Consider the following 19,249-nt stretch of genomic DNA (forward strand, 5'->3'; position numbering starts at 1 on the left):
GGTGACAAAAGGAGCGTATGTATGCTCCTAGGGGCGTACGTCCGTGTATTATTCACCAACGGTCCAAAGGCTGTTTCGTACGTACGGGTATTAACCAGCGGTCAATCCAAAAAGTAGCGGACGTCCTCGTACTATTGAGCGTACGTTCATATACTATTCACAGAGTACGATGTACTATTTGTCAGCGTATGTCAGGTGGTCCCCTGTGTACGTCCGCACAAAAAGACAAGGGAGTACGTCTGCCAACCCAAGCATACATCCAGTCCGGAAGTCCAATTTCTTTAAAATGCCTTTCTGGCTGATCCTAGTGACCCAAAGTCCAAATTAACCTTCTAACTAAGCTACTTAAGCTTAGTTAATTATTTGGGTTACTACATTCTCTCCTCCATATAAAACTTTCGTCATCAAAATTTTGTAGCCCCAAAACACAAGAGGAAATAGTAACATCACCTTAACGTCCGTTGTTTTTTCAAGGTTCGTGCTCAGTCTCATCCTTGGAAAAATCTTATCACATCCGTTCTTCTAGCACTAACCTCCTTCGTCCGTTATAAAGTGATCCATGTCGGCATCCTTACAAGTTGTAGCAAATCCATTTGCAAGTCTCCAAGGGTGTTGTAGTCGATGTTACCCACACCATATCGACCATCGTTAAACTCAACGACCTCTAAATTCACCAAAACAAGTAGCTCCACATGGAGTCAAGCTCGTGGGTATCTTTGACATGATGCCATATTTCCTAGCCGGAAGCAAACTTATCTTAATCAACTACTCTTAGACAATCCAAATATAACGGTTACCCAAAACCGTAATGGATAGGCACATAGTCCAAAACAAAAGAAATCAACCTTATGAATAAAATCCTTGAACCTCAATGTAAAGACATGAACAACATCGTACTCAGTGTTTCCTACACTGTACCAATCCTATTAATCTCGACACCCAAGTCGAGTAATTCCACTTTCAATCTGGATCGGTGGGTATCTATGTCATATCCTTATAAAGGAAAACAAACTCTTTCTTACTCGACTATCCTTTTAACTAAAATAAGAATAGGTATACTGTCCAAGTATAGTTTTGAGAAAAAGAGTCATACCCAATCAAGTTTTAAACAAATGCGGATAACAGTTTGGCATGTCCTACTCCACTTCTCACCATGATGCTTCCTCGACACCGTGATCTTTACCGGCTCCTCGGTGTACGTTAATCCTTCTTGGATCTCCAAAGGTTCGTACTCCACCACTAATTCTATATTAGCGGTGTACTTCTTTAACATCGAGACATGAAAAACAACATGTGTTCCAACCAAGTCTAGGGGTAAGGCAACCATGTATGCCAAACTCCCATTCCTTCCCAAATCGCATCACTCCGCTCATTGATGATATTTTAAGGAACACACGATCTCCTACTTCAAATTCCGAAGGTTGTCTCCGGTTATCGGCATAACTCTTCTGCAGACTCTAGGATGCACTCATCCTTTGTTTGATGGTAAGCACTTTGTCACGAGTACCATGAATCCTTTCAAGCCCCAATATTTGTCTCCTTCCAACGTTGTCCCAATATAAGGGCGATTGACACTTACATCAATAAAGTGCTTCATAAGGCGGCATTCCAAAAGTCGCATGTTGCTAATATTGTAGGCAAGCTTGATCAAAGGTAGGTATTAAATCCAACTACCTTTGAAGTCCAACACGCAAGCCGTGACATGTCCTTCAGGATTTGGTTAGTTCGCTTCGACTGACCATCCATCTATGGGTGTTAAACTCCAATTTCGTCCTCTCCTCGTCCTTGTACACCTCAGTACTTCTGGGATCTATAGTATACGGAGAATGATGAGCCTCGCTCATTATCTCCTTCTTTAGTCCTTCGTCCTCCGACACATACTCATTTGAAATGGGTGAGCAACCCATCATCCTTAAGGCAAAACCCTTGTTCCTTAGTAACTACTTGATCTTGGCACACTCAGGGTCCTTCAACCAACTGAGCAACCTTAAACCTAGCAAGCAATTCCGATTGCACCCTCATCTACCACTTCTACTCCCATCCTAGCGAATTTCGTAACCAACTAGAGTTGGAAATTCTAAGAGCGGCAAGCTCTATCGTTGATTTCCTACTCAATGCGCCAACTACTACGTCAGCCTGATCATAACCCTTAGATCAACTCTAGCCACCTACTTTGTCTCCACAGACAACTGTACCCTATAACTCCTTAGTCCATTCAGGTACAGAAAGATTCTCTAGAATCTCTTAGCTCATATGTAACCCAGAATCATGCAGTTATTGTGCCAAATACCCACCTAAATTAATAGGCAAGTACTTGGTACGTTTTACTCGCAAGTGCACAAAATCAAATGATAGTATAGCAGACAAATACGAGATCATTCCCACGAGTATTGGTAAATTATGTTTAGAAGTAATTTCCTATTTAATTAAACAGATAAAATTCAATTGTCACGATTGAATTAAAATAAAGAAATAAAAGATAAGATAAATTAAAACTAAAAAGGATTAGGGTTTTGATGTCTACCACTAATCAGATTAATTAAGATAACAATATGCTAATGCGCCAATCATACTGGTATATTTAATGTTTGCTAACCTAAGGGTATAGGTGTCTACTCCTTAAGCTATTGATCTCCCTAAGCAACGAATTAGGCATGGATGTCTACTCTGATTCTTTTTTTTTTTTAAAGGATTTAGCATGGGTCTCTACTAAGTTGTTATTTAAGAAAGCATAAATTTGTGAAAATTGACAAACACATGAGGCCTAGGCATGGGAGTCTACTCCCGGTTCCCCATGTTGATTAACCAAAGAACTCGATGTGGATTTCTTTTGTTACTTTTATTAAATCCAAGACTCGATCATCTAAATTGATTTAATTAACTAGTCCATACCACATGCATATGTTGATCAGGCAAACACATATAAGGAATTCAAGATAACAGGAATTAATCAAGTTAAATACACCAAAATATAATTGTAGTAAAGGCGCCAATATTGAAGTCCTAAATAGACATGATTAGGGCCTCAATCTAGCCCTAATTAAAATATAAACTACATAACAAAAATAAAAGGTTGAAGAGAAGAAAAACCCAAACTCCACTTGATCTAGCCTTCAGTTCATTTCTAGAGCTTGTGCTTCTTTTTCCACACATTTTTCCTAGAAGCTAAGAGGTCTATTTATAGGTCTTTAGAAGTCCTTGTTACACTAGTAAACCTAGAAAATTCATAAGGTTTAGTCCTATTACAAGTGGGACTTGGAATACCCTAATATGCAAGGAAAGGGCATTCTGGCCGCAGCTCATTGTTCTCTAGTGCACGGGTGCAATCGATCGCTGCCCATGTGCGCTCGATTGCCTGTCTACAATCGAGTCTGCTTGTGTGTGCACGAGCGCACGGCTGCACTCGTCTGGTCCTTTTGCTTGTAGTGCGCTCGATCGCAGGTCCCCTGTGATCGATCGCACTACCAGAGCCTCTAACTTTTCCCGAATTTGCTCTTTAAGCTCAATACTTCCAGATTTTCTTCCCTTTCTACCAAAGACCTACAAAGACACTGAAAATACAAAAAAAGAATAAAATGGCATAAACCTACAACACTAAGGAATTAACACATATAAGTTTAAGGGCTAAAATATGAATATTTTAGCACTCAACAGCAATCCATGCATACAAGATTCAAAGGTACAAGATTCCCCAATTGTCCTTTACCAAAATCCAAGTTCAATAATATCATGCCTTAACATCCTTCTAATGGCAATTAACAAAATTAAGAATCTTATAATCACTCATCAAACATAGTGTAACAAGCGTGATGCATTAACAAAACTCTTAGTTAATGTTACACTTTTAAGTCTAAAGCTCAACGTCAAGTGCAACACAAAATAAAATACAACTAGTTGATGTTTGAGAATACATCCAGTAACTCAGCCCCTAACTTCAAAACAAAGCGAACTTGCATACCTTAAGCAATTCTAGTGGTTACGCTTATTCCTTGTCCTGCCATCATTTCCTCCCAGATGGACCAGTACCATTCCTTTTAGTCTAGTTGTAGTTTCGAACGAACTGTCCCATCTTGCCGCATCCGTAGAATAAATTCTTCCTTTATCCGCATTTCCTAAAATGCAGTCTACCACACCTATGGCACCAACGACTCTATTTCTTGCTGGACCGCGACTCTTGGGGTGTCCTCCTCCTTAAGCTCCACGAGTATTCTCGATAGAACTCTTCCTTGAATCGAGTCCACGTAATAGCATCCCCGCTTCCTAATTCCATCACTAGCAAGTTTCTCTTAGCGTACCACCATTGCCTTGCTTCTCCAGAGAACTTGTAGGCTGCGTACTTGACTTTTTGCTTCTCAGTGCAATCCATAACTCGTAGCAGCTCCTCCATGTTCTTAAGCCACTCCCTCGCTTCTCCAGAGTTCAGATTCCCCTTAAACATAGAGAAATGATGCTCATAAAACTCCTTAAAAGAGCAACCCTTACTTCCACTTGGAGTCCTTTCTCCTGCATGTTGACCAAAGCCTCCACAAGATTGCCATAGTTTCCAATGCTTGGGTGGCATCCAGAATATTCCTCATTCTTTCATCGGGTTGGGATGGTCCTTTACCATCGTTGCTCCCAATGATGTCGCGTCTTGGTTGTGGTGACATCTCTGCAGTCACAACGATCATCAACCCCTACTTGAAAGCATTACGTTAAGCCTCGCTTAAAACGTCAAACCTAGTCGCAAAGCTATCCTTACTAAGGGCCTAAACTACTACCACATTAACCAATGTCCTAATGTAGATCAAAGCATAAGACTGTATGTAACTATCTTGTCACAGATTAATCCTAATCTCCAAAGTTGCATCATCGAAGCGGTCCTAGTCTTGACTTCAATACCATATCGAATTCCTAAGATCCTCAAGTCTAACATCCTCAAGATCATAGGTATCAAAACTTTATATTCCCTGTATTAAATGAATCCTATGTTTTGGTAAATCACTTCCTAACACCTAATAGATCAGTTCCTATAGTCCGCACATCCAAATGCTCTAATAAATCCTAATGCCTAACAGATCTATTCCTATGGTCCGAAGAGCAACTGCTCTAATACCAACTGTAACGCCCCGAAAATTAATTAACTGGTAATTAACTCTACGGTTCGTCTCCAAGGCTTATTCCACTCCGAACAAGACTCAGGGACCTTTATTCCTAAAAAAGACAGAGGATACTAAACAGCGGAAACAATAAGATCTTATAAACATTAATCATTACAACTAGAGCATCTACCATGGAACATCAAAGTAACGGAAATCACACTATACACATCATCGTTACAAGGGATCTATACTATACCTTAATATCCAAGCATGCATAAAAGCTCTAATTCTACAACATAACTCAAAAGTACTAGTTACCATGAGTACCCGCCTAAGTTTACAATTAGTCCTAAACCATCTCCCGGGTTGAATCCTCCACAATAACTAGGTGCTTTGCGGTAGCCATCTTCTGCTAAATTATCTCTAATAGCACATTTGCACATATAAAGAAAAAAAAAAACATACAAGGGTAAGTCCGACGACTTAGTAACTATAAATGCACATGACATACCCGTCATTAGTCACATGACGTACCCGTCATTAGTTTGTGGATTCAGTTATTTATAAAGCACATTTATACCCGTCATTAGTCACATGACGTACCCGTCATTAGTTTGTGGATTCAGTTATTTATAAAGCACATACAACATTATGATAGTTTATCATGGATATATATATATATAAAATCATGAGTAACAATAATAGTTCAACCGTATGGTCTACTTGAGATATTATCCATTCTCAGCAAGGTTGACGCTGTTCTGTTGTACGGCTATCGTACATAACAATAGTGGCATGACCGAGTTCGACCTCAGGTGGCCCACACTACTAATAATGTATGTCCTATAGTGACCATCCATTGGGAATGGCTACGTCTTGGTCACGAAACTATTATATTCAAAGCCCCCCTCCCCCCCCCACACACACACATGACCATAAAGTTAACTTGTATAATAAGCCCATGGCCGCTATCCCGCACGTACTAGTGTACCATGTCATACAATGTAATTAATCTTATCAGTCTTTTACATGCATAGTTTTACAAGCCTCATTGTTATCTTATTAATCAACACACATTTTCGCAAAAGAATGTTCATAGTAGTTCCAAAATGTATTTCATGAGAGTTGCAAAATATGTATGTTTGATATATATATAAAATAGACGTGCAATGCAGGAAAAGTAACAACAAGCATCCATGTGAGTTTACACTCACCTGAGTCGTAAGGCTCCTACATAAAATTCCCTTGAAACTCCATAACCTCAAATACTGAGAAAATACCTACTATTAGTTCTAAATCCTACTAAAACGAACATATGACATGAAAACAGAGGCTATCAGACATCTGGCCAAAATGACGTTTCCTGGAACACTTCTGACCGTACATCTGGACTCGTGGCCGTACGTTTGCTGAAATACTTCGGACCGTATGTCCGGGCTCGAGGCCGTACGTCCGCTGAAATACTTCGGACCGTACGTCCAGGCTTGAGGCCGTACGTTCGCTCAGAGAGTTTCAAGTAGAACCTCATTTGGTTCAACCATCCTTCTATCCTCCCGAGCTAATTTCTAAAGTTACTGATAGGCTTTCTAAGACTACCTATCTCAAAACAACACCTCAATGCAAAATGAAATATTCCCAACAAGAATTAAGCGCTAAATCAAGATAAACTATTAAACCATCAAGATTAAGGGCAACAAAATAACTAGAAGCTACAAACTACCAACTAAGCTAACTATGGAAAAGCACTTAAATAGCATAACGAACTAGCTAAGCTTAGAAGATTACCTCTTTGAAGCGAAACCTCAAAGAAATTTCTCATTCTCCTCCAAGAACACTCACAGCTCACAAAAGGCACTCACACAGGGTCTCAGAGGGTTTAGAGGCGGAATGGGTGTGAAATGGCGAGGGGGTGCGGGGGTGAAGGGGTATTTATAGGCGACAAAAGGAGCGTACGTCCGGTCCTAGGGGTGTACGTCAGCGTACTATTCACCAACGGTCCAAAGGCTGCTTCGTACGTACAGGTATTAACCAGCGGTCAATCCAAAAAGTAGTGGACGTCCTCATACTATTGAGCGTACGTCTGCATACTATTCACAGAGTACGGCGTACTATTTGTCAGTGTATATCTGGTGGTCTCCCTGCATACGTCCGCACTAAAAGACAAGAGAGTACGTCTGTCAACCCTAGCGTACGTCCGATTTAGAAGTCAAATTTTCCCAAAATGCCCTTTTGGCTGATTCTAGTGACCAAATGTCCAAATTAACCTTCTAACTAAGCTGCCTAAGCTTAGTTAATTATTTGGGTCACTACACTGAACCACGCCCAAACACTTGGTGTTGGTGGTCGGACCACCCTTTCAGGGTGGCTTGGCCAACCCAAGCATTTTTGGGGGTGGCCTAGATACTTGGGGATGGTTTTCGAATCTTATTTTTTCTTCAATTTTAGGTTTTTAGTGTGTTTTTTTCTTCTCAAATTTATAAGAGTTTTGTTTTATTAAATAAATTTTAGGGTCGTTTGTCTTTTTGCTAGCCTTAGGGTTATGTTGAGATGTTTTTGGTAGTTTAATAGGGACATTGACAAAATTTTAGTTTGGGGAGAGATATTGACAAATGTGTGGTAGTTTGAGAGCAGCAAGTGTATGCTAGAAGGAAGATTTTTTTAAATTATTATTGGATTTGGAATAGATCATTATTAGATTTGATCTAATGGTAATTTTAAAATGCACATTACCTTTAAAGGGATAAAAGGGAGACAAAAGTCTTCATTCTAGCATTACTCATAACATATAACTCGATCCCATTACCTTTACATTTAAATTCTTTCCCCGAGTGGAAGTGCTCTCAGGTGAATGTGAAATGCAATCTCAATAATGCAGCCCATGGATTGGCACGTGTGGCCATTCAAAATGTCATGGATCATATTTGGAAGGATAAAATTCTTGATTGTATATGTGATGTAATTTTGAGGGAGCAATCTACTCTATCTTAAAAGTGATTAATACAAGTTACAACTTCTTTCCTCCAAAAAAAAAAAAAAAAAAAAAAAAGGAGCATTTCCCAGTAAGGACAGAAATATAAGGCTCTGATTTATTTCGACAGAATATATTTGTGGCCACCCCACTCCCTAAGAGGTAGCTCGTGAGCCACCTCAACCCCCATGGGATGGCTTGCAAGTTACCCCCCAGTGGGTTGGGGTGTGGTCACAAGGCACCCTCAAAGGGGTTGGGGGTGACAATCCCGGATTAGGATCCCTAGCAATAGCTGGGGAATTACCCACAAGATTTTTTTATCAATCTAGACCATTTAATTTCATCCAACTGTCTGAAACTCGCCACGTGTCCCACCCAATATAAAATAATAAAGTATTATTTAATTTTTTAAAAAATAATGTAAAATAAAATAATAATAAAAAAAAAGAATTAAAAAATATGGGATGGCTGTCCATCCTAGCTTAGCTTCGGCCACCCCCTAAGGCCCCAAGGGGTGGGTGGTTGGGGCCCTAGGGGGTGGCTTTTGCCACCCCCAACCGGCCCTTTGGCCGGCCACCCTCTATGTGGTGGCCAGCCATCCCATATATTTTTAATTTTTTTTTTAAAATTTTTTTTAATTATTTTATTTTACATTTATTTTTTTAAAATTAAATAATATTTTATTATTTTATATTGAGTGGGACACGTGGTGAGTTTTAGATGGTTTGATGAAATTACATGGTCTAGATTAACAAAAAACTTGGTGGACAATTTCTCAGCTATTGCTGAGTATCGTGATCCGACAATCCCACATTCCTTCATATATATTTTTTTCTTTATTTTGTTTTTTGTTTTTAAAAATTTGATTTTTTTAATTATATTATTAAAAATTTATTATTTTAATATGATGTAGTAAAAATGCTGACGTGGCACTAACATAAGGCACAATTTCTATTTCGCATTTTTTGAAGAACTTATGCAATTAAAACTTTTTTTAAAAAAATATATATTTGTTGAATCAGGAATTTATTTCAAAAATACCCACGCCAAGTGAACCGGCGAGGATCCTTGTCCCTGTTGATAGATGGGGTTAAGTGTAATTTCACACCAAAACTCTTTCGGGTTTTGGTTCGAAGGCAGTCAGGATCGGACCCCTCGCGAGTCTCTCTCATTTTCTTATGTTCTGTTAACAATCCTCATTCCTCAGAGACTTTATTCATTCCTCTTGGGGTTTTTGTTTTGCCCCCAAATACTTTCCGAACTCTTTTTTATATCCTTCATCTCTTTTGTTTTCCTCTACTTTCCTATGATCCAAACACCACCCTAAGACCTCAATTTCTCAGAACCCTCCGTATGGGTGTCTCCTTCAAGGTCTCAAGGACCGGCACGAGGTTCCTCCCGAAGCCTCTGCTTCAGCCCGAGGTCAACGCCGTCGACGACGTGTTGGAGAATTCCAAGGAGAGCTCAAGGAAGCTCCAGGTAAAATTACGCAAATTGATTCAATCGTTTGATTAATTTACTGCGTTATTGGAAACGAAATTATGGGTCTTAGATTTCAGCTTCGTTTTGTGTCAAAAGGCAGAGAATTTTGGGTATAATATGTAGGTGTATGTATAATAGGTAGTATTGAGCTCGCTTGAGTGGTTTTATTTTTATTTTATTTTGTTTGGGATACTGAAGAGTGTGAGATTTTGGATTTGGATTTGTTATGTTTTGATTTCTGACATTTTCTTATGCAACCAAATAAAGGATTGATTCCGTGCTTCGCTTGTCTAATTAACTGGGATGCTTTGACTCTCAGCTAATAAGCTTAATGCTAGTAATTGGGGTTTCCCCCCTTGGAGTTATTTCTTTATTTCTCTCATTTTTTAAATAATTAATTTCCTTGATTGAGGTGAGATTTTCACTTTTTTATTTGGAAGTTCGAAGCAGATTATGTAAAAAAACTGGATCAAACATTTTGTTTTGTTTTCTCTTCCCCCCCTTTGTTTCTCAGGAGGCAATGAAGCATGATATCTTACCTTTTTTTTTTTTTTTTTTAAGAAGTAAAATGGGGATTTATTTAAAGAAGATTTTGCTCAGTTGCTAAAGCTAGTGGTTTTGGTGTTTTTATGAATGGTGTTACTGAAGATCGATGCTAAATTCGCTCCTCTCTCCTTTTGTTTTTGGGTGGTTGGAGGATTGCTGTGAAGATTGAATCTTCAATTGATAATCACCTTTTGAAAATGTTAACTGGTTTTAATTTATTTCTGGCACTCTGTCGAGAGACTTCAATTAGATGCTATGTTGAAATTAACAAGTAAAAGCTTGTGAAAATTGTAGTTTCCTTGTTTTGGCAGCGTGATCTTCCATTTCTGCTACATTTCGTTGCTGAAAAATGTAAGAATTTTTTTTAATAAAATTGATGTTTGTACTTTGCATAATTGTGTACCTGAGAACAGAAAAACTTAAAATGGAGCCTATTTGGTTAATGCAACTACTCTGCTCTTTCAATTTAAGTTTTCTTTTTTAAGAATGAGATCAACAGGAATATAAAAATTCAAAATCTAAAATTTTTACCTTGTTCTCTTAGCAATTGAAATTGATAGTTGATGTTTCTTCTTTCTCAAAGAATATGATTTTTTTTTTCCCGTATATTTAAATGAGCGAAGCTCTTGTTTATGATTTGATTGCCAGCCCTTGAATTGGTAGAATGGGTAGTGTGTTTAATCTAATATTTATGTTACGTATTCAATCTTTCGTGATAGTTTGGATTGCCAACCCTTGTTTATGATATAGGGCGGTCTTGTTGAAGGAGGTGAAGATGTTACAGTGGGGCCGGCATCATCCATGTCTTCTGAAGGACTTCCTCTATCTGCAGGTTAGTGGCACATTGGGTTTTGTTGGCCATATCTAGTCATGTTTGGATCCTGACAGATTTGAATTTCCCTTGTTTTGACAGAGAATGAAATTTCCTTTACTTTGAACCTCTTCACAGATGGATATTCCATTGGAAAACCTGCAGAGGTTTGTTGAAAAAAATATTATGATGCAAGTCGAAGAAAATAATTGAACAAAAAAAGTGACGCCTTGTATCTTCTTAAATATTTCTAAGTCTATATACTTTATGAATGTTCAGAATGAGACTGCACATCAGGCACTTCAAGATGTTCCAAAATTGTTACATCCATATGATAGGACGTCTGAAACTCTCTTCTCGGTAAATTTCTAGTTGGTTTCCCCCTCTTCTTTCAATTTTATTCAGAGGTTTATTTTGATTATTGTTTGTAAGGGACTAATGCACTTTTAAGAGCATCACCAATGAGCTCTCTAAAGTTTAGCCAAATTTGAGGTAAAAAATCTACTTTTGTTATTTTATCTAACTACTTTTTGCAAGCACTGAATATTAAGCTCTCTAAATATTTCTCTACTTTAACTAAATGTTATTTTTTTTTTATTGATTGTTATTTGGTTGAAACTAACCACCAAAGAGAAAAGAAGGAGTTCCAAGTTCACGTATGGAGAGAGAAAACAGTGAAAGTAATAAAATAATGAATGGCTAAAGGAAAACTAGCATCAAATATGGAGAGAGACTAACAAAAACTAAATTGGAGAAAGGATGGAGAGTTTGATAAATGAGACCTTTTTAGAATTTTCTCTAAATTTTGGCTAAAAGCACATAATAGAGAGCTCATTAGTGATGCTCTAAATGGAATATCCTTGCCCTGTGCATCATAACCACTGTCTAAATTTCCTTATAATTTTGTCTCTACTTGCTATGGGATTTTCTTACTCAAATTTATTTACCTCTATTAGTGAATGCATTTGTAGGCAATTGAATCTGGCCGGTTTCCTGGCGATATTCTAGATGATATACCCTGCAAGTTTGTTAATGGGACACTTGTATGTGAGGTGAGTCATCTAACTACTGAAATTTTCTATTATCAGACCTATGTTATGAATCGTTTGGCTCATCAAAATAAATGATAAACAAATAGATAACTTTACAAAATTCTATGAATGCTAATATCTAACCCCAAGGGGTTGGCCTAGTGGTTGAGGCTTTTGGTCTTAGGGAGTATCACTCGTTAGATCCCCAGTTCGAGACCTGTTAGGTGCAAACTCTCCCTTGTGGCCACATCCCCTGGTATAAAAAGCTAGCAATTTACTCTGATCCGAGTAGGGAAACTGCCGAAGGTTTGGTGCACTGGTGGTTTGAGGTTTACTTTGCAGGGATGGGTCCGAAGGGCCCTGCCTTGTCACGGTTCCCCATCATAAAAAAAGAAAAAAAAGAAAGAATGCTAATATCTGTATATGTAAGCAAACATACATGTGTACATAATGCATATGTGCATGAAGCAGGAAATCACTACTGAAGCTGGCCAAGTTTATTTCTAATGATACTGCTTCCTAATTCTTAATCACAGTTGAACAAGGCAGTATTATTAGTGGAATCCTATTCTTTTAAGGTAGAATTCCCATACCATTGAACCAAAGAATAGGATTCCACTTATCAAAAAAAAAAAAAAAATTCCCATACCATTGCACTAATTTAACCACCATTATGTTAGTGCACATGGAGTTTTCCTATCATGAAAAGACTATCCACCTCTGCTACTTTTTGATAAGGATTCCACTTATTAAAAAAAAAAAAAAAAATTCCCATACCAGTGAACCAATAACAAACTTTCTCAATATTATTACTGTAAAAATCCCTCCACCCGCCCCAAAAGGTGATCAAAATGAAAAACAGTGCAACAAATGGAATACCTCCTCTGCTTGCACTAATTTAACCACCATTATGTTAGTGCACATGGAGTTTTCCTATCATGAAAAGACTATCCACCTCTGCTACTATTTCCAGCCTTGCTCTTTGCAGAGACCTCATTTTGGTCTGTGTATGTGTGTGAGAAAGAGAAAGGCCAGCAGTTGTGAACATCTAACTTTTTCTGTTTTAGCTATTCATACTTCTAACTTTAGGTTATGATTATGTATCACCATTTATGTATAGGATTCCTAAAACTAGCAATGCTGAGATTTTTTGCAGGTGCGAGATTATCGGAAAGCTTTTGACCAAGGGGCTAGTGATCTATCAACTAATGTTTCCCCTGTTGTTAATAAAGTATGCCTTAAAATGTCATTGGAGAATGTAGTGAAGGATATTCCGTTGATATCAGATAATTCTTGGACTTATGGTGATCTGATGGTAAGTATGATCTACTCCTCTCATCACTGGCTTCTAAATTTCTGTCTTGTATTGGGTTACTGAAGTAAGATATTTATATTCACTTGAATACAGGAAGTAGAGTCCCGAATATTGAAAGCCTTGCAACCGCGGCTTCATCTAGATCCTATGCCTAAGTTAGATAGGCTTTGTAATAACCCAGTTTCCACAAAGGTAATGCACTTTCAGATAGATTTAATGTTCCTTGGCTGGAGGATGATTGTATGTGTCTTAACTATGTTGAACTTCATTTGCAGCTTGATTTGGCTCTTTCCAGTCTCCGGAGAAAGAGATTCAGGCAGATGCCTGAAGTTACTGTTACTTCTAGTATTAAGACACACGGGAAGAAAGTTTGCATAGATAGAGTACCAGAAAGCTCTAACTGTAGGTTAGGAGATTCAGGAATCATTTCAGGCAATGGGCCACAGCATGTACATGAGAATCTTACTGCACAAACTCATGGCGCAACAAACATGTTAGCCTTAAGACCCAAGAACTTTGTACCAGATACCTCTGTTCAGGCACTACCTCTGGTTTCCCATCAAGCAAGGTATCAAATGGGGATTGGGACCCCCAGAAGTATGCAGGATCCTGGTTCGGGGCCTGTTACCAACGCAGTAGGGGCTTCTCCTGCTGGGCAGGACATGATGATCTCATATGCTGACAATGTGAATTCAAGTGCCTCTTTTCTTGGAAAGCGGGAGAATCAAGATGGGCAAATGTCACCCTTGTCCAACCTTAACAAGAGAGCAAGGCCTGCACCAGTGGGTCTTGATGGAATGCAACAGCAGCAAATAGGGCTAGATGGCCTCAATGTTTCAGAGATAACTTGGAAAAATACATTATTACAGCAGCAAGCAATGGCAAGGGGAGTTCACTATGCAAATACAGGGATGCAAAAGTTCTCCCAGCAGGTGTTTGAAGGGGCTCTGAGTCAGGATGCTGGGGCCATGCCATTTGCTGCAGGACAGCAGCGTACACGTTATGGTGCTAAGGAAGAGCAGTTCGAGATGGATAAATTAGATGGGCCAGAGCTCAACCGCATTAAAAGTGATATGCAGATGGCGGAAACAGAAACAAGTCATCTGGACCCACAGCAATCTCGGCAGCAAAGATTACCACAGCATGCATTCATTAGATCGAATTTTTCTCAAACACCCTGGAATAATCTTGGTTTGCATATGGAGAAAGATGCAAGAAAGGAGGACCTCCAGAAAAGGAAATCAGTGCAAAGTCCCCGGTTTTCTGCCGGGGCTTTGGCTCAGTCTCCATTATCATCAAAATCAGGGGAATTTTCTAGTGGTTCAGTTGGACCCCACTTTGGAGCCGTTGCAACTGCGCATGGAGCATCACAAAAGGAGAAGGCAGTGAATCCCTCAATTCCTACTGTTGGTGGGACACCATCTTTGACTTCCAGTGCTAATGATTCCATTCAACGGCAACATCAGGCCCAAGTTAATGCAAAGAGGAGGTCAAATTCCCTCCCCAAGACCCCAGCAATGAATGGAGTTGGATCCCCAGCTAGTGTTAGTAATATGAGTGTTCCATTAAATGCAAACAGCCCTTCAGTTGGAACGCCACCTTCAGCCGATCAAACCATGCTCGACAGGTTCTCAAAGATAGAAATGGTGACCATGAGGTATTCAGATTCATTGACCTAAAATCACAGAATTTTAAGCGTCACTTTGTCATTTTGAGTAGTTATTTCTCTATACTTTCTGTCTGCACAAACTGTTACTGTCATCTGGGTCAAGATGGACAGGGTAACTGTCTCCATCTTATTAGTTGACCAAGTAAAGCTGTTTATTTTATGGATCCTGACCTTACAGGACGAGCCCCCCCTTTGGTTTTGACTCTAGGGATTGTTTTTCCTTGCTGAGATGGTTGATGAAAAATTATTCATGGCCTGCATTTTTTTTTCTTCATAATTTTAATTTTTTTTTAAAACTTGCAGTCTGCATGTTTTATATGGTGCAGAAGTTTCAGGATGTATAAATTTTCCACATCCTATAATCATTCACGAACATTCATTGGCAGCATAGTTAAATCCATCCTGTTCTTATGCAAGTTTTATGGATATCTGATTCAGGCATCAACTAAACTGCAAAAAGAATAAGGTCGATAATTACCCCATCAGGAAGCCAAACACATACTCCACTCAACATCTGTCCACCTATCTATCTAATGCTTCCAATGATGAGGATCTCAAAGATGATGCGAGTGTGAAGTCGTTATCTAAGTCACTTGCAGGTGGCAGCATGAATATCTGCAAAATAAGAGTCTTAAAATTTATCCAACCTCAAGGTTTGTTGTATTTGGTTGTAAGATATCTGATCCTTCGTGATGTCTTGATGGTTTTCTTGTGTTCCTAAAGTCCCACTTTTGCTTCTGCAGAAAATGGTATTTCTTGTAGGGCAAGAACTAGGATGATTATGTCAGAGAAGCCATATGATGGTACAGTTGCAATGCATTATGGAGAAATAGAAGACAATGAATTTCTGGCTGCGGAGGATTATCTTCCTACATTGCCCAATACAGTATGTTCTGCATGAATTCTATTTTTGTAGTCTAAGAAGGATCTGCCTGTTGAATTAGTTAACACTGGCTGTTCTCAGTTATTTGGGGTATCAAAGCCGATATTTCATCCTGTTAAAAGCCATCTCCCCAATTAGACTTTGGAATTTTTAAATGTATTACTTAACTAAAATATATCTATTTCTTTTCTGGTTTTTTATTCTCGTTTTTGCACCTTCAACTCTCTACTAGTCTTCTTTGAGACCCTTTCTTGTGGTCCTCCAAATCATCCTACTGGTGCCTCTCCTAGGATTTCCTGCATGTAATCTTTCTGAAACTGAATATTTCCAAAATTTTCTGCCATTTGTCACTAAATTTTCATCTCCACCGCACTTGTTTTGATATCATACGTCCTTCAGTTGCCTATGTTATTTCTTGTAAAGGATGGGAGCAGTGATCTCAACTGTCTTTCACCTTGTGATAGATTATCTCTTTTGGACAGTCATCAGTCAAATTGCAGTGGTTATTTAAGAAAGTAAAACGTCTGGCTATATCCCCTGCATCCACTTGCTACTGATATGAGGGGGCTTGTTGATTGGACAGTCAATGACTGATATGGGTTGATAAGTTGGAAAACTTTTCAGAAGCATTAGTTTCTATGTCAACTGTCATTTTTAATACTGCTTATCCTTGCAAGTATGTGTCTTCTGTTACTCTAATTTATTTACCTAATTCATGTGACAGCATTACGCAGATTTGCTTGCTGCACAGCTTTGTTCGCTGGTAAGTCTTCAGAAATTTCTTGAATTTTAGAAATTAGAAATACAAATTTCAGTTTTTCTAATTTTTATTATCCAATTGAGTAATGTTATCTGCTGATGCAGATGAATCGCCGGGAAGGATATGTTTTGTTGGATGATCAAATCCGGGCAAAACCAACCCGCATGAATCTTGGCTCAGCCAGTCAATCAGATGCTGCTGGAGTTCCTCATAATTCAGTAACTGAGATGCAGCAATATGCTGAAGCAGTTTCTGGCCAACAACAAATTGAAGATGTAAAGCCGATTATCAATAGTAATGCATCTCTAAACTCATCTCAGAATCTTTTAGCGAATGCAAGGATGCTGCCTCCTGGAAACCCCCAGGCCTTACAGATGTCTCAAGGACTATTTTCCGGGGTTTCAATGCCCCAGAGGTCACAACAGCTAGACCCACAACCATTGCTTCATCATCAGCAGCAGCAACCACAACAACAACTACAACAGCAACAGCAACAGCAACAGCAACAGCAACAGCAGCAGCAGCAGCAACAACAACAACAACAACAACAACAACAACAAAACCAACATTCCTTGATTCAACAGCAGCATCCCCAGTTCCAGAGGTCACCTTTGATGCTTGCAACAAATACACTTTCGCACCTGACAGCGCTCGGACAGAATTCCAATATGCAGTTGGGTAATCAGATGGTCAACAAGCAACTTCAGCTGTTACAGCAGCAGCAACAGCAACAGCAGCAACAACAGCAGCCACAAATGCAAAGGAAAATGATGATGGGACTTGGAACTGCTGTGGGTATGGGAAACATGGGTAATAACATGGTTGGTCTTGGAGGCCTTGGCAGTGGCATGGGCATGGGAGCTGCAAGGGGAGTAGGGGGAACTGGAATGTCAGCATCAATGGCACCTATTTCTGGGATAGGCGTGGGACAGAACCCAGTGAATCTTAGCCAGCCTTCAAATATCAGCAATGCAATAAGCCAGCAACTTCGATCTGGATTGAATCAACATCAAGCTGCTATTATGGCATCAAAACTTAGAATGGCACATAATAGAGTGAACATCTTAGGGGGATCTCAGTCAAGCATAGCTGGGATTTCAGGAGCCAGACAGATGCATCCAGGTTCTGGTGGTCTTTCAATGCTTGGTCAGAGTCAAAACAGGGCTAACATGAACGCAATGCAACGGGCACCAATGGGGCCTATGGGACCTCCGAAATTGATGCCAGGGATGAATCTTTACATGAACCAGCAGCAGCAGCAGCAACAACAATTACAACAGTTGCAGCAGCAGCACCAACACCAATTGCAACAGCCGCAGCAACCACAATTTCAACAGCAATTGCAGCAACAGCAGCTACAGCAGCAGCAAGATACCACTTCACCACTACAGGCTGTTGTATCACCTTCACAAGTGGGCTCACCATCGACCATGGGAATTCCACAATTGAACCAACAAACTCAACAACAGCAAACTAGCCCTCAGCAAATGAGCCAACGCACGCCGATGAGCCCACAACAATTGAGCTCTGGGGCAATCCATGCGATGAGTGCTGGTAATCCAGATGCTTGTCCAGCTAGCCCACAATTGAGCTCTCAGACCCTTGGTTCAGTTAGTAGTATCACAAACTCTCCTATGGACCTACAAGGTGTGAACAAAAGCAACTCGATCAATAATGCATAATGAAGCTCAGGAGGCTCAGGGTTCGCTTCTCAAGTCAAGGTGCAGCTTTGCTGGTTCGAAGAAATAAATCAGAATCTCATACTACGTGCTCTAGGATTAAACTAGCTTGTAGGCAGTTCCAGCTTAGCGCTTGCTCAAAAAAAAAAAAAGCTTGTAACCCGTGCAGTGCAAGGGGCTTCTGATTTATGAGAAAGTTAAATTATTTGACGTTTGTAATAATTTTTGTACATGACTGTTATATTGAAGATAAGGTTAGAATGTAAAACTTGTTTGTATGGAACCAATTACAATTAATTTAAAGATTGAAGGCTTGGTTTAGTTGATAGTATAGTGTTTCAGCAATGTTTTTGTCATTATAACTTCGACTCCTCCAATTGTCAATTGGGCTACCTCATCTTCAAATCACACCTCAATATACCTAGAATGAGTGCAATGATTTCTCTTTTAGTTGGATAGGAACCTACTACTATGGTAACAAATTAAGAGATACAAATGGGTTGCATGGTAATCTATGATAAATTAAGAATTGTAAATATTAAGAAATATAAAGTGCAAGAGTTGCTTTCAGTGTTTTCTTTTTTTGTTCGTATGTTCGTCTTTTGATTCGAAGGTTTTCAGTGTTTTTTGTTTTCGTATTCTAACAACGAACTTACATACCCTCTTTTTTTTTTTTTTTTTTTTTTTAAATAAAAAATTAATTTATAAATAATGCATAAACAAATTACACAAACAAAATACAGAGAAAGACAAAACAACAACAAACGAACTACTTAATAACCCAACCAATATAGACTATAAGCACCTTAGAGCCCGGAAGGAAATCCAAGAATGAGGAAGTTAATTGGAAATACAGACTGTGAAAGCCGTGGCCCACTAAGATGGATACAACCATTGGGAGTAAAATAACTCCTATAAACTTAGATCTAGTCCGACTTCCAAAGAAACTGAATAGACTAAGAGATGACAACTTAGATCTAGTTCGGTTTCTATGGAAACCGAACAGACTAAAAAGAGAAAGAAT

At 39.1% G+C, this 19,249-nt stretch overlaps 1 protein-coding gene across 1 annotated transcript; it reads left to right on the forward strand.

The window, feature by feature from the left end:
* The first annotated feature begins 9,177 nt into the window (after positions 1 to 9,177).
* Positions 9,178 to 18,553, forward strand: LOC132186335 (protein PHYTOCHROME-DEPENDENT LATE-FLOWERING). The gene is made up of 12 exons (XM_059600253.1): positions 9,178 to 9,528; positions 10,828 to 10,909; positions 10,991 to 11,055; positions 11,168 to 11,248; positions 11,860 to 11,940; positions 13,076 to 13,234; positions 13,328 to 13,426; positions 13,510 to 14,891; positions 15,342 to 15,556; positions 15,647 to 15,789; positions 16,511 to 16,549; positions 16,651 to 18,553. Exons 1-12 carry the CDS (start codon positions 9,403 to 9,405, stop codon positions 18,226 to 18,228), a joined length of 4,050 nt encoding a protein of 1,349 aa, XP_059456236.1. The 5' UTR covers positions 9,178 to 9,402; the 3' UTR covers positions 18,229 to 18,553.
* Positions 18,554 to 19,249: the final 696 nt, after the last annotated feature.

Source organism: Corylus avellana, chromosome ca7 (genome assembly GCF_901000735.1).
Source record: "Corylus avellana chromosome ca7, CavTom2PMs-1.0".
Lineage (NCBI taxonomy): Eukaryota > Viridiplantae > Streptophyta > Magnoliopsida > Fagales > Betulaceae > Corylus > Corylus avellana.